Below are 14,846 nucleotides of genomic sequence, written 5' to 3' on the forward strand. Positions count from 1 at the left end.
TACTCTGCCTTCGAACGTAAATTTCAGAAATCGCTTGTGACGAGGATATCTGGATATCCAGGATATCTATCTGGATATGAAAATAGGGGTCTTTAGTTCCACCGAGATAAACCAATCTCCATGCTGAATGCAAGAGGATCTGTTTAACAGTTATCAGTTTGAATTTGTGCTTCGCCATCACGATTCAGCTGCCTCAGTTTTGGGGACTAGGAAATAGCGACTGTACAGGCCTCTTTCCTAGCCTGGATTACCCCCGGCCACAACATTTGAGGTTGGGAAGATCGATCTGGACTTGTTCTGTTCGATCTGAACAAGAGCTGTTCGGACCAATCAAATTGTCAGGGTGGGCTTTATACAATGATGGACAGATGATCAACAGTAAAGTAATAATCCACGTCACCAAAGTGCGCTTGGGTTGAATTTGTTTTCAACAAAGGTGGCTGCCACTGGAGAATTGAGATGTGTAGATTCCGCTACACTAGTGACACTAATTTGAAAACAAATCTATGTGCACAGCCTCACATTTTATATATATAAATGTGAGGCCGTGCACATGTTAGTTTTGTTTTCAAATTGGTGCTAATTTAGGCCACAACAACAAAACAGTACTGCTCCGCATGACTGTGCAATTACGAATGCACACATTTTATGTTTTGCCTTAGCAATTTAAAAGCCCCCACCGGTGATAGCGGTGTTGTCGCACGTCAATTAAGCGGTGGGAAGATATCCTCACAGTCACATCCCTTGTTTGGTGCAAACTGAAAATAAAATATACCCCATGCCAATGGTTAAATATACTGCTGGATCTTTAATGTTGTGGGCCTGTTTTTCTGCTGGAAGTCACATCATGACATGGCATAATTTTCTTTCAAATACTAACAGATAAAAGTCAAAACCTGACCGCCTCTGCTAGACTTATTATAATTGGCCATGGTTGAATCTTCCACCAGGACGATCAACACAAAAATGTGTCACTAAGCACAAAACTTCTGCAATGACTACCCCGATCCGCTGACCTGAGCCTTATAGAAAATGAGTTGGCTGAACTGAAGAGAAGCATCAACATGGATCTGGGAATCTGAAGGATTTGGAGAGATTCTGTATGGAGGAAATGTCTCTGATCTCTTGTCGGATGTTCTCCAAACTTATCAGGCATTATAGAAGAAAACTCAAGAGTTGTTATCTTGGCAAAAAGAGGTTTTGAGGAAGCGGTGCCATTAATTGTGGCTAATGTGTATTAGAGAAAACATTTCATAATGAGATTTTCCTTCCATTTTCAATATTTTTGCTTCAATAAAAGGTTGGATTTTTGTCTTTCTTTTTAAATGATCAAAAGGATTAACTATGCAGATTTATTTTCACAGGATTCTTCGTTCATATACCAGGGATGCAAATAATTTAACACATATATACATACGTTTAAAAGTTTAGGCTCTGTAAGAGTTGAAAATAAGAATTAAGAATTTGAAAGAAATGAATGCTTTTATTTATTTAGCATTAAATTGATCAAACGTCAAAATAGAGGAATTTATAATATCACACAAGATTTATATTTCATATAAATTCTGTTATTTTAAACTTTCTCTTCATCAAAGAATGAAGAGAAAGCCCCCCCCCCCCCCCCAAAAAAAAAAAAAAATCAAATTAGACTGATTTCTGAAGGATCACTTGACTCTGAAGAAGACTGGAGAAATAATGCTGAAAATACAGCTTTTCCATCAAAGGAATAAAACACATTTTGAATTAAAGTAAAATAGAGAACTGTTATTTTACATTATAATAATATTTCGCAAAATTGCTTAAGGAAATGCAGTCGCATAAGAGACTTTTCAGAAATATTTAAAAAATCTAACCCTAAACCTTTGCCATGACATGTTGCTTACTGCTTCACACAATATTTTTGAAAGATTATTCAGTATGTAGTAAACTAGTGTTCCATGTTGACCATATCCACATACTGAGTCTTAGTGATGTCATAAGCAGTAATCTGCATGGAATAAGCCTTATAACCTATAACAATGGACCCAGTTGTATTACTTTGTCTCTCATGTCTTAGTTCTGTTGTTTCTGTTTTTTTCAAAATGAGGCCCGTTGCCACAAGTTCACATGCCTCAGGCCACATGCCTGCTAGTCTAGTCTCTGACCTCTGAACTATTAAGGTATAGCTCAGCGTCTGTGCATTTGTGTGAGAGTGCGAGTCACTTTCTCTGGCTCCCATCATCACAAAGTCTGTTGATTTGGAGATGCTAACAGCTTGTTTTTTCTTTAATGAGAGGTGTGTGTGTGTGTGTGTCCTTGCATGTGCCAATGGGTTTTTTTTTCAGTGTGTTTTACTATAAATAATAATACTATCTATCATGTCGCCTATCTTTCTCTGAGAGTTCACTGCTGGGACACAGAGGGCATAGCTGCTAAGTATTCAAGTACATCTAATTGAATTAAATGGTCTACCTCAGCTTTTTTGAATTCTAACTTTGTACTTTGGTCGGTGTGTCACGCGTGTTGGTCTAGCGGAAGTCTTAAATAGGAGATTATGGGAGGATTTTGAGGACATTTGCGTGGCTGTCATTAGAACGGTGGAATGTTTGCATGAAGGGGATTATGGGGTCTTGTAAAAGCAGGCATTCGTTCACCGGAAATATCCCCTTTTTTCTATCCAAAGTGACTTGCATTAAATGCAAGGTATACATTTTATCAGTCCATGCTCTCCTTGGGAATCGAACCCATGACCTTATGTCAAGTCACCATTGTAGTCCATATATTTTTTTATAGAAAGCGATACTTTCATCCTGCAATACTATTGATCAAAATGGGTTTAATTGAAATATTTTTATTTTTGTTCATCAAAGAACCTTAAATTAGGATTTCCACAAAACTATTAAACTACACAACTGTTTTCAACATTGATTATAATAAGAAAGGTTTCACTTCCAGTGTTTAGTATTACAACCTGAACAGCTCTATTGATCTTAAATGAGTTTAACTTGTGAATACATGTCTGTATGGTTCAGGAGTCGTGTGTTATGGTGTGGACAGCTGTATTTTGCTGTGTAAGGCCTATCGTAAAGTAGAGATGTATGGATATCTGTGTATGTGTGTGCGTGAGTGTGTGTTGCTAGGGGAATCCATTGAGTCTTTAGTAATTATCACAGTCAGTGCTTTTACTGAAAGACTGTGAACACCCTCATCACACACTGATCTAGCTCTGTCACAACCACTGAGTGCATGCTGTTTAACACACACATATTCTCATACTTGTTTAACATCACAAAGTCAAGCAGAATAGGGTCCAATGTATCTCTTTCTCTCCTTTTTTTATTTTTACATTTAAAACGTTTGTTTTGTTGGAAGATAAATATTGCACCTACACACTGCGTACTAATTGTTTAAAAGTTCAAAAGGAGTCGATTATGATCACAAAGTAGCATTTATTTTATAAAAAAAAAATACAGTAATTGTGAAATATTATTACAATTTTAAATAGCTTATAATTTTAAGTTACATTTTAAAATGTTATTTATTTCAGTCTTCTGCATTGTTAGGGGTAATGCATTGCAAGTAGGCCTAACGTCCGTTACGTGATCATTTTTTTTTTCAAGTAACTAAAGTAATGGATTACTTTTACTTTTAAAATATCTGAGTTACTTTTTAAAAAAAAAATAAGTAATGCATGTTTCTTTGTTTTTACATTTATTGACTGACTTTGCATTTTCTTCAGCCTGAGGCTTATTCATTTTACTTTTTTTGATAACATGTAATGCTAAACCTTATAATTGATAGGCCCATGATTACCTCATTTTTAGAAGCATTAAGTCAGCAGATAAATCTGTACATAAGATTCGGTAACACAGCTTTATATGTGTTAACTCCCACACTTACAAACTTAATAAAATTGTCATTGCATCATTGTAAGCCTCTGTAAACTAAATAACTTGTTTTAATAACTAGTCCACAAATGAGCAGTAGGATACAGTTTTGTACAGTATGCTTTAAGCAGTGATGTCTTAACTTTATCTGAACAAAAACCAAACTTATGCAAGAGTAAAGCCTGCATATACAACATGTGATGTTGCCGTTAATGTCCTCATCCTCTGTCATGTCCTCAGTTATAAAATGACCAAGCTATTTCACTTTCGCAATCATAGCAAGATCCTTATCAGACAATAAGAAAATGGAAGATGTAAACTCCTGTCCTCCTTCGTTCTGCAAACCAACACAACACTCTTACTAGCAGTATATACAATATCATGCTCAGGACCATAAACAGAACAAATGTTAAGTAACTTTTCCCAACACTATACCTCAGCTTCACATGATCCGTCCGAAATCATTAATATGCTTTACTGCTCAGGAAACATTTATTGTTATTATCAATGTTGAAAACAGTTCCGCTGCTTCATATACATATTTTTTGGAAACCATGACACATTTTCTTTAGGTTTTTTTAATAAAGACAAAGTTCTTTGTTAACGTTATGAAAGTCTTTACTGTTGCTTTTGATGAGTTTAAAGCAGTCATGCTGAATAAAACTATCAATATCTTCTAAAAAAATAAAATCTTACAGACCTCAAACCCTTTGAACGGTAGTGTATGTGACATAATTACATAAGATTTACACTTTCCTTTGCATCGTTGTTCTAGCAACATTAAATATATGCAAAGTAGAGAATGATAATGTGTAAATGCTTTGAGCAATAAGTACACACATATTTGGTTTAGTTTAGTTTAGATTTTTACTTATTGACTTATTGACTTTTTTACTCACTGCCAGTGCTGTGCCATTGTCTCTGATCAAAGTAAAATCCAGTGCCTTTCAGGCCAAAACGGGTCATAAAATATGCTTGTTTATGAGTGTGTGTTTGCATTAATAGAGAGGATGAAACTGTTTGGCTTTGTCAGCTCAAGATGTTGACTGGAGGAAGAGAAAGAGAGAAAACGTTCCTGGTATTTTAATTTAAAGTGCTGAAACTGTCACAAACCAGCTGTGGGAAGAACCTACAATTAGCGTCCTTTCCTCCAATTCAGGGAGGCTGTGTGCGTGCACCGCTTTCAGTCAAATATTTGAGACATGTGCCAGGACATTTTTTGGTTGATTGTATATTTGGGGTGGGAATCTTTAGGCACCATCAACTTGCATTAGGCAGCATTTTTTCTCGAATTATTTAATATGTTTGCCAACTTGAAATTCTCAAAATCTATTTATTTTTATCTATAAATTTTGCATATGTAATATTAAAGGGGTGATGAACTGAGAAATCAAATTTTCCTTGAGCTTTTGAAATCTAAGAGGTCATCATTATAAGAAAATCCTGTAAGTTTCAGAACTGAAAACCTCCTTGTTAGTCCAATAAAAGCTTTTATTGACACCAGCCTCAGCAAACGACTCATTTTTCAAAGTGGGGAACTATGACGTTAAAGAGGATAAAGCACCACCCCCCCAGAAGATCATCGCCTTCTTTACCACGGCCGGTTTAGCCCCGCCCACCGATTCGCGCATTACATGAATAGCTAAATAACGTAGATTCCTACCTCGTGATGACAAACCGGATCGAGCTACCGAGCAATACAAAATATTTACCTGTGCCTGGTTGTGGAAGAAGACTGTCGCTGCATATGCTTCCTCTTGGATTCCAGTAGGACTGCATTGATAAACTTTATTTTTAATGACGTTCCACTACAGCTGATGAGGTAAAGCATTGTACGTCTGTTCGCTTCATTTCACTGAGGATTGTTTTGTAAACAAGACTGGATTTTCAGTGTATTGTGCAATATAAGGACTCTGGTTCGAACATGTATGGGAGAATCATTCCGGTTGCCATTTTACAACATTGGACTATTTCAAAACAATTTCCCCCAAGTGCATCGACGGGTGAAACTCATTATAATATGTAAAACTGTTATCCACTCACAGCAGTGGGCATTTACTTCCAAGTCTTCAGTGCGAGACGCCCATAAAAACCGAGCGTTTTTCAGCTAGGCTCAAAACTAGGGTACAAAATTTTGATGTTTTTGAATGCAAAAACCAAGAGAACGTCATAAGCTGACCTCAGACAACTTTTTAAAAGAGTCACAAATTACACAATTTAAGTAAATTAATTGTATGTTAAGAATTTTAAATATAGAATTAAGCTTCAAAACAAAAGCAAATAATAAATAACTAAGAGGAATCATGCACTAAACAAAGAATGCTTTCAGTAAGGCCTATATAAGAGTATCTGAACGTGATTTTTGTGAGTGATTTTTCTGTTTGATTATTACTGTGGACATCATAGACTGCGGGAGAGTGCATGGAACAGATTCTGATCCACAGACCTCAGAGCACGCACAGGGTTATAACGCTGAATCAGGGGGTGCCTGACCATGCAATGCTCTGAAAACTAAAATCACTAATATAGGGGGGTGCCTGATCATGCAAAGCTCTGAAAACTAAAATTAAAATTTTAAAATGTATCCTATAAGACACTGGTAGCCCATGGTCCCACCTTTGTTGCAGGATGGAAACCGGGGAAACACCACTCGACAAATAGGTTCCACTTCAAGGCGCATGCAGGTCTAGTAGACAATGCCGCGCTCAAGTATTGATCTTAAGTAAGTCACCTAGAACCTCCGTAGAACCAAACATGGAGTTTTCAGAGGTCCGGATGTGGGTGCCACAGAATGCCCCGTCTCTGAGAAAGAAGGTCTTTCCTCATAGGAATGGGCCAGGGAGGGGCTGTCACGAGGAGCATAAATTCTGGGAACCACGTCCGGGTGGGCCAATAGGGGGCCACCAGCAGGACCTGCTCCTCGTCCTCCCTGACTTTGTACAGGGTCTGTGGCTCACTGGGGAATTGCATATTTGCGCAGTGGGAGGTCTCCGGAGAGGCAAACAGGTCTACCTGAGCCTTCCCAGTGCCGCACTCTCTCCAGATCAGCTACACTGCCTGGGGGTTGAGTCACTGCTCTCCCGGAAGCACAGCATTTAATGATAGCTCGTCGGCAACACAGTTGAGCACATCTGGGGACCCGAATGGTCCGAAGCCACCTCAGATGCTTATGACTCCAGAGGAGATGGCGAGTGAGTTGCGACATGCGACTGGAGCGTAGACCACTATGCCGCTTGATGTTGATGTAATGGTCGCAGTGTTGTCCGTACAGACCAGTATGTCCCTGCCCTGTAGCGGCCTCCTTAAGCGTTTCAAAGCGAGACATACTGCAAGTAACTCAAGGCAGTTGATGTCCACAGCCTTGACACTGCACGCCCGTTGTATGTGGCACTCCAGCCGGTAGCAGAGGCATTCGTTAACACCACAGCATTGCTGGACACCTGTTCCAATGGCACTCCTGCCCACAGAAACAAGGGGTCTGACCATGGGCTGAAGGTCTGGTGGCATGCCAGTGAGTCACCCGGTGAGTGCCGCATTGCTGCGCCCATCTCGGGACTCTACCGTGAAGACGAGCTGCGTTACTGCCGCTGCCATATGCCCCAGGAGCCACCGAAAAATGTTCAGTTGGAACACTGTCCTGACTTTGAAAATATTCAAGCAGTTCAGCACAGACAGAGTGTGCTCCCCTGTGCGAACAATCCACCTCCATACCGAGAATCCAGAGATCCTCTGCTCTGAGTTTGCTCTTTTCCAAGTTGACCTGAAGATCCAACTATCTGAAGTGACTGAGCACCAGGTCTCTGTATTTGCATAACTGATCTTGAGAGTGTGCCTGTATTAGCCAGTTGTCAAGGTAGTTGAGGATGTGAACGCCCTGTTCTCTCATGGGTACAAGGGCCTCCTCCGTGATTTTCATGAAGATGCTGGGAGACAGGGGCCGGGACAGGCTGCAGGGCCGGAGAAAACGAGACTTGAAAGTACGCGTCCTTCAGGTCGATTGCTGCAAACTCATCTCAGGGACAGACGCATTAGAAAATGTGTTTCAGCGTGAGCATTTTGAACGATACCTTGAGTAGACTCCAAGATCAGTTGTAACCCACGGCTTTTCTTGGGTACAATGAAGTAGGGGCTGTAAAACCCTGACCTCATATCGGCTGGAGGGACCAGCCCCATCGCGTCCTTCCCCAGTAGGACTCTGATCTCTGGTCGCAAGACATGGGCATTGGCTGCTCTCTCACTGAAGTGGAGTAGTTGGCCCGAAACTTAGGGGGCAAGGGGCGAACTGAATCGCATAACTGAGCCTGAGCCAGCGAGGCTGACTGGGGAGTGCTAGCCAGGCTTGCAGAGACCGTACAAGTGGGACCAAAGGGACTGCAGGTGTACCCGCAGTGGGGCAGTGAGGTGGAACTCAGGGACATGGCTCGGCGGGGTCTCTTTGCGAGCCAGCCCGTAGCGGGTTCTGAGTGTGCTGTGCAACACTTACCTGGTTCCACAGGGCAGGGGCACAGGAGAAGGCTTGGTTGCGTTCTCAAACTGCATGCTGCTACCAGCTGGTGATTGAAGAGGTGAATAAGAGTACTGAAGATTGTCTCCACCCAGTGCTCTCTGGGCCCTCTTCGGACCCAGAGATCCGATGTCAATCGGACATCGGATCTCTGGGTCCGGATGTCGATGAGATGTTGGTACATTTAACTACTTACACAGAGTCGCGCACAGTCGCATGCGTGAGTGCTCTTCACAAAGCGCAAACATTTGAAATTGAAAGCAGCCTTCTGATAGTGAGTTGCATATTTTTAATAAGCCCACACCATTCCAATCGACATAAATTATCCTTCGTAGACCATTTGTAAGAAAAATATCGATGGGCGATGAAGCCAGTGAATGCCCTTGTAATTCGCTTAAACATTTCCAAACTTTATGAAACGCCCTCTTCAGACCCAGAGATCGAAGAAACTGCTCTTTTATTGAACCCAAATTTACTTTGATTTGGGCACCGCTGGTTTTGATGCCAGCGGCGGATCACAAATAAAACAAAAAACAGAAGATTTTCCACCCAGCCCTTATCCAGGGGATAAAGTGGTGCAGTCACTATCTCCTGAAGAGCAGTCCCCACCATCTCTGGGTCGCCCGTCCTAGGGCCTGTTGTCTTTGGCTTTGCCGCCCCTCTTGGCGGGGTCTGCGGTCACTTTCATTGCTCAAAGCGTGAGGTCCGTCACAGCAAAAAGTTCCTGGAGAACTTGAGGGTCATGACAAACCTCGTGCTGGTCCTTCATTGCCTTGGCCCGATGGACCTGCAGCAATGCCATGGCATGTAAGGCAGATGCGGCTTCTCCACAGGCCCGGTAAGCCTTGCCAGTTAATTTCGAAGAACACCACACAGCTGAATCATCATCCCTAGAGAAGTCTGACTCATCCTCCAATGCAGCGATCGACATCCGGTCATCGGGGGAGCACTGAAAGAAACGGCTGGTACACACCTTGTGGATGGTCCAACACGCCCTCTTGGCGGCTCAACTGGCTGTGGAGAGCTGGAGGGATGTAGTTCCTAGGGTGTTGGTTCCCTGAAGGAAGCACGCTCACCATGATCCTCAGGTCACCCGCACCACTGTCTGAAGTAACCCTCTGAGGAGGGTTTCCTATGCAGTCGGATCACTCCGATGTGGTGACGAACATGACCAATTGAAAGGGAACTGACGATTTACATAAATTTTGCTAAAGTGCATTTTGAGATGTTAGTATATTTAACCACTTACACAGAGTCGCGCACAGTCGCATGCGTGAGTTCTCTTCACAACGCGCACACATTTGAAATTGAAAGCAGCCTTCTTCTGCTATTTTTAATAAGCCCACACCATTCCAATCGACATAAAAGATCTTTCGTAGAGCATTTGTAAGAAAAATACCAGCCGGCGATGAAGCCAGTGAATGCCCTTATAATTCGCTTAAACATTTCCAAACTTTATGAAAGATTATTTTATGGAAGGTTTGAGTGGTGTGTGTGTGTGAGAGAGAGAGAGAGAGAGAGAGAGAGAGAGAGAGAGAGAGAGAGAGAGAGAGAAATTGGAAGCGAAAAGAATATGGGTGTTTCTAAAGTGTACTTTCTTCACATATCTGCGGTTAAAAACTAAGCACAAAATTTTGTCAGAATCGATCCAGAATCATTGGAGAAAGAACCGCGACGCATCTACTTGTGTCATACACCCCTGTTGTACATACAGTGCTCCATTGCTTTTCCCGTATGTGTGTGTGCGTGGTCTCAGTTCCCGTCAGTGTGTGTTTTGTTTCAGTCAGAGCTCTTTTGGATGGTCAGTCATTCATGAAATTCACTAATGCATTCTCACGCAACAGCCATCACTATTTATTTTTGAAGTAAAAGCATTTTTACACACTGAGAGCACTTTAAAACCATCATACTCAAGCACAACACACCTGACATCACTGACCAATCGCACTCCATCCTAAAACAAATAGGTATTGGTGACACACAGCAGTGCTGTGCAGATACCATAGTGTGTTCTTTATGTTTTGTCACACCCTTGTGGTGATTTTGTAAAAACACACTTCCGTTCAAAAGTTTAGGTTTGAAAGAATTCTCTTATGCTCAACAAAGCTTAATTGATGCATTCATTTCATAAACATATTTTGGTATATTATGAAAGTTAAAATATAATGGTTTTCAATACATTGAAATAATGTTTTTTAATTTTGATTTAATCATTTCTGTGAGACACATTTTCAGCATCTTTTGAACGGAAGTGTACATTGCAATATAGAAAATTTAGAATGGATTTAGTTACAATATATTGTCACTAATGGTAATAACAATTAACTATAATAAACTATATTTTCTTAAACAAGAATTTTGAATTTCCATGGTAGAGTTGCAGTAGATATTACTATAATAGCATTGCATTATATTTATTTTCCCTCTCTTGCTTTCCAGGGAAATCCTGGTATCTTAGGTCGGCAGGGCCCCATTGGCCCCCAAGGTTTGCCTGGCACCCCAGGACATCCCGGTGAGAAGGGTGTACGTGGTATCATAGGATTCCCTGGGGAGTCTGGCTCACCAGGAGAGCAGGTACACAGGCACACACACACACACACAGTTCTCATACAAATCAATACAAAAGACCTTAATTCTGTTGCACTCTTTTGTAATAGGGTGTTCGAGGAGAGAGCGGTCATGCTGGGTCAGATGGAGTGCCTGTAAGTGATATCTGCAAATATTCATCAATAGAAATGCAACCTAAATTCTATGTAACTATTGATCAATTTGTAGTTAACAATACATACATGTGCTACTAGAAATCACGAGTGCAAATGGTTAAAGTTTTGTGTGTATATATATATATATGAAGAGTTCAGATGCAAAAGCCTCTAAGTGCCATTTGAAATTTTCTTCTAGAATGATCATTTTTATCAAGCTTGTATATTTAAGTTCAGTGATTTCACTTAAATGGCAATGATAATTACCTATTAATTGTTATTTAAGTGAAATTACTGAACTTAAATATACAAGTTTGATAAAAATCATCATTAAAGAAGAAAATTTCAAATGGCATTTAGAGGCTTTTGCATCTGAACTCTTCATATATATATTACGTTACATTACAGTAAATGACATCATATCATATCGTACTGAACTGTATTAATACAATCGTTTTGATTAGTAATTTACCTGCATATATATGGACCCTGCACCCTATATGGACTTATACCACCTAATGTTGGTCATCTTCCAGGGTCATCCGGGGCCTGGTGGTCCTCCTGGGCTTCCAGGGAAGGATGGATGTAATGGAACCAGAGGGGAACCTGGGCTGGGTGGTGAGATGGGACGACCCGGCCTGCCAGGAACCATGGTAAGACATAGGTTTAGCAAGCATCCCCAAATGAAATAGTTCTTGGAGTCAACATGAACCCATTTTATTTTCATAGTCTGATTTATTGAAATAGCATTTTTGACAAGAAAAATTGTAGGGTGAGATTGGTTTTATCCATAGGGATTTGGGAATCAATTGGATAGTGAAAAGTGGTCTGGAAGAGAGGGGTTAAAAAGAAATATTAGAAAAAAATCCTGGAGTAACAGAGTAAATCGCATACAATTAGAACAGGAGCGTGTAATAAGAAATCAATGTCATTTTGAATTCCCGTTGACTGGGTTTACTCGGTTTAACCATTTCCTCTGGTTCTCAAAACAGCAATAACATAGCTGTCTCCAGCTTTTATGATTTTTGACTGTTTTTACAATTGTTTTAACATTTTAATTCCAGACCAAGGCAGATCTTCACAGCTAAGGCTCTAGCATTATTTCTGGTTCTGGAAAATATTGAGAAGGGAAAACTTTTCTTGTCTTGTCTTCAAGCACTTGAATCCTAAACACTGACCAGCCCATAATTTTCAAAATATTAACTAAATTAGATCTTCTGTAGAAGGAAAACTTCAATATCAACTTTTGCTGGGTCCCAGAAAACACTTTTATTCAGAAACATGATGACATGGAATATTTCAGAATGTATCACCTACATTATTTACATGACTCCCTTCTTTTTTACTTTCATATGTGTTTTAGGGACTACCTGGGTTAAAAGGTATCAAAGGGGACACCTCTTATAGGATAACTTACATTCCTGGAACACCTGTACGTATAATGCCATAAATTCTTCATATTTTAGTACTGCTGAATGTATTGAAAGTAAGCAGTGCCAAACTCATTTATGTGAAATTTTTACAAAAATGTATCTTTTTATACCTAACAAATCTGTAAACTTGTGACGTTCATTCACAGGGTGTTGGTGGATTACAAGGAGTACGTGGACCACAAGTATGTACTAAGAGCAAAAAAGAAGATATTATATGAACATATAATAGATTAAATTGGTGCAATTTTGCAGTAAATATGTTATTGCAGTTTTATTTATTACTTAGGTTTGCTTTGTTTGTCTGTGTTTGCATGTGCACAAAGGGATTTAGAGGGGATTTTGGTCCTCAAGGTCCACCAGGACAAGTAGGACCTGTGGGAAGTATGGTAAGGGAAGCATTCTCTACATTGTTTACAAGCACTACATCTGTACAATATGTAGTATATGTTTTTTTCTTGTTCCCTGTTTTTTTTTTCTGTATTTTTTTTCAACAGTTTTTGTGTATATATATATATATATATAAAGTTGTAATCAAAATTATTCAACCCCCATTGCAAATCAGGTTTATTGCCAACATACGTTCAGCTGTTTGCAATGAACAAATCAAACAAAAGTAATTGAAAAACTGTAGCTTAACACAACAACTGTTTCAAGTGATTTCCCCAAATTCAACTGAAAAATTATTACAACTGTGTGTGTATATAAATAGTTTGCGGTGTGTATATATATACAGTATATATATAGGGGTGGTTCAGGCTTCATTTCCAAGTTAGCCTTAGTGTTATTAATCATTTTCAAAAAGTTTCATCCAGTCGTTCCAGTTGCATAGTTCGCCGGTTCTAGGCTAGCGCGAGTCAACGGTAGCTGCTAGCCTGCCATTAAAAACAGTTTTACCCAGTTTTTAAACAGTTTTTATTTTTAACTTAGTTTTAAGATAGTCTGGTGTTATAATTTATTTGCTTTTGCTGTAATGTGGAGTGGGTAAAACTGTTCTGTTTTAATGGAAGACTAGCAGTTACCGTTGACTCGCGTTAGCCTAGCACCGGCAAACTATGCAACTGGAACGACTGGATGAAAAGTTTGTAAAACTGTCTCCACTGATAAATAACACTAAGGCTAACTTGGAAATGAGGCCCGATGTCTAGAATCCTGAACCACCCCTTTAAGCTCAGCTGGATGATCTCTTTTATCTAAATTTTTCTAAATTCTTTCATTTTGATTTCCGGTATTTTTCCTTTTCCTTTGCTTATCCTAGGGCATACAGGGTTCACCAGGTCCGAAAGGCCAACCGGTGAGTTTTGCATACATGCCTATGAGAATGAATATTCTCTGAAATGCCTGAAGTTAAAGGTACACTATTGTTTTGGTTGTGCTTTGGCTCTGCATGACTTAGCAGATGAATATGATTATCCTACTGCTCATAAAACATTCACTGCTAGGATTAAGAGAAATAATAATAATGCAAATAAATCTTTTTAGATGGAGAGGATCTCAAGCTGACTAGCTGAAGATGTTACTGTAGCTTTACCCATTAATAGACCGTACTTCTAAACTCCAGCACAGTGCTACATCAACCATAATGCAATTACCCTTCACAATAGATAATGCTTTACAATCAACTCTGTTAGAGAGATACGTATGGCAATTTATATCTTCAGTAAAATACTTTACTCACATGTTGAGGGAAAAAAAAACACCAACTCCATGTCCCTTTGACAACATTTCACATCCCTCAGTTCTCGCCATCTCTGAAAAACCAAGCTAATGTTGGTTCTTGTTTTATTACAAGCTCTGTCACGTTCTCTCAGATGCTCCTCTGTTCAGTGTTTGTTTTAAACGGCTGATTCCCCTGAGTTTTGAGATTTAACTGCTTCATGTCAGCCTTTCTCTCGCATTATAACAACTAACTTCTGACACTCCCACACCATACATGCGTCAAAGCGGCAGGTGCAACTTTTTTTTATTTACGGATATGATGAGAAACGAGTGATGCATGTATGTAATTTCCCACAAAGACCATCAGGTCTGTTCAAAAATATAAACACTTATTATAGGCTTACCATAGTGCATCAGGATTAGACAAAACACTTTTTGGAAGATGGATTGATTATGTATTGACAAAAAAAGTTACATATTGTACCTTTAATTTGACATGACCTTTTGCTTGTTCTCTGACTGCCATCTGTGAGTAATATGGAATCATTTAGATTATTGTAATTCAATTTTGTCATGTTTTCCTGTAGGGAGACTCGGGAAGATCACTGCCTGGACCAAAAGGAGATGAAGTAAATGACACACATGGTACTGAATTTATAGAATTAAAGTGAAGATGTGATTATTG

General features: G+C 39.7%; 1 protein-coding gene across 7 annotated transcripts in view; it reads left to right on the forward strand.

The window, feature by feature from the left end:
• The window catches only part of col4a4 (collagen, type IV, alpha 4), a 94,829-nt gene that overhangs the window by 58,352 nt on the left and 21,631 nt on the right, over positions 1-14,846 (forward strand). For 5 of the 7 annotated variants that reach the window (XM_089121051.1, XM_089121050.1, XM_089121053.1 and 2 more), the window contains 8 exons: positions 10,810-10,944; positions 11,028-11,072; positions 11,609-11,725; positions 12,436-12,504; positions 12,652-12,687; positions 12,829-12,891; positions 13,761-13,796; positions 14,749-14,790. In XM_089121051.1, the coding sequence (XP_088977177.1) occupies positions 10,810-10,944; positions 11,028-11,072; positions 11,609-11,725; positions 12,436-12,504; positions 12,652-12,687; positions 12,829-12,891; positions 13,761-13,796; positions 14,749-14,790 (543 nt within the window). Of the gene's footprint in view, positions 1-10,809; positions 10,945-11,027; positions 11,073-11,608; positions 11,726-12,434; positions 12,505-12,651; positions 12,688-12,791; positions 12,892-13,760; positions 13,797-14,748; positions 14,791-14,846 lie in introns of those variants that run through there. The other 2 variants (XM_089121054.1, XM_089121055.1) reach the window with 2 other exon arrangements.

This window comes from Pimephales promelas, chromosome 16 (assembly GCF_988280905.1).
Source record: "Pimephales promelas chromosome 16, fPimPro1.hap1.1, whole genome shotgun sequence".
Classification (NCBI taxonomy): Eukaryota; Metazoa; Chordata; class Actinopteri; order Cypriniformes; family Leuciscidae; genus Pimephales; species Pimephales promelas.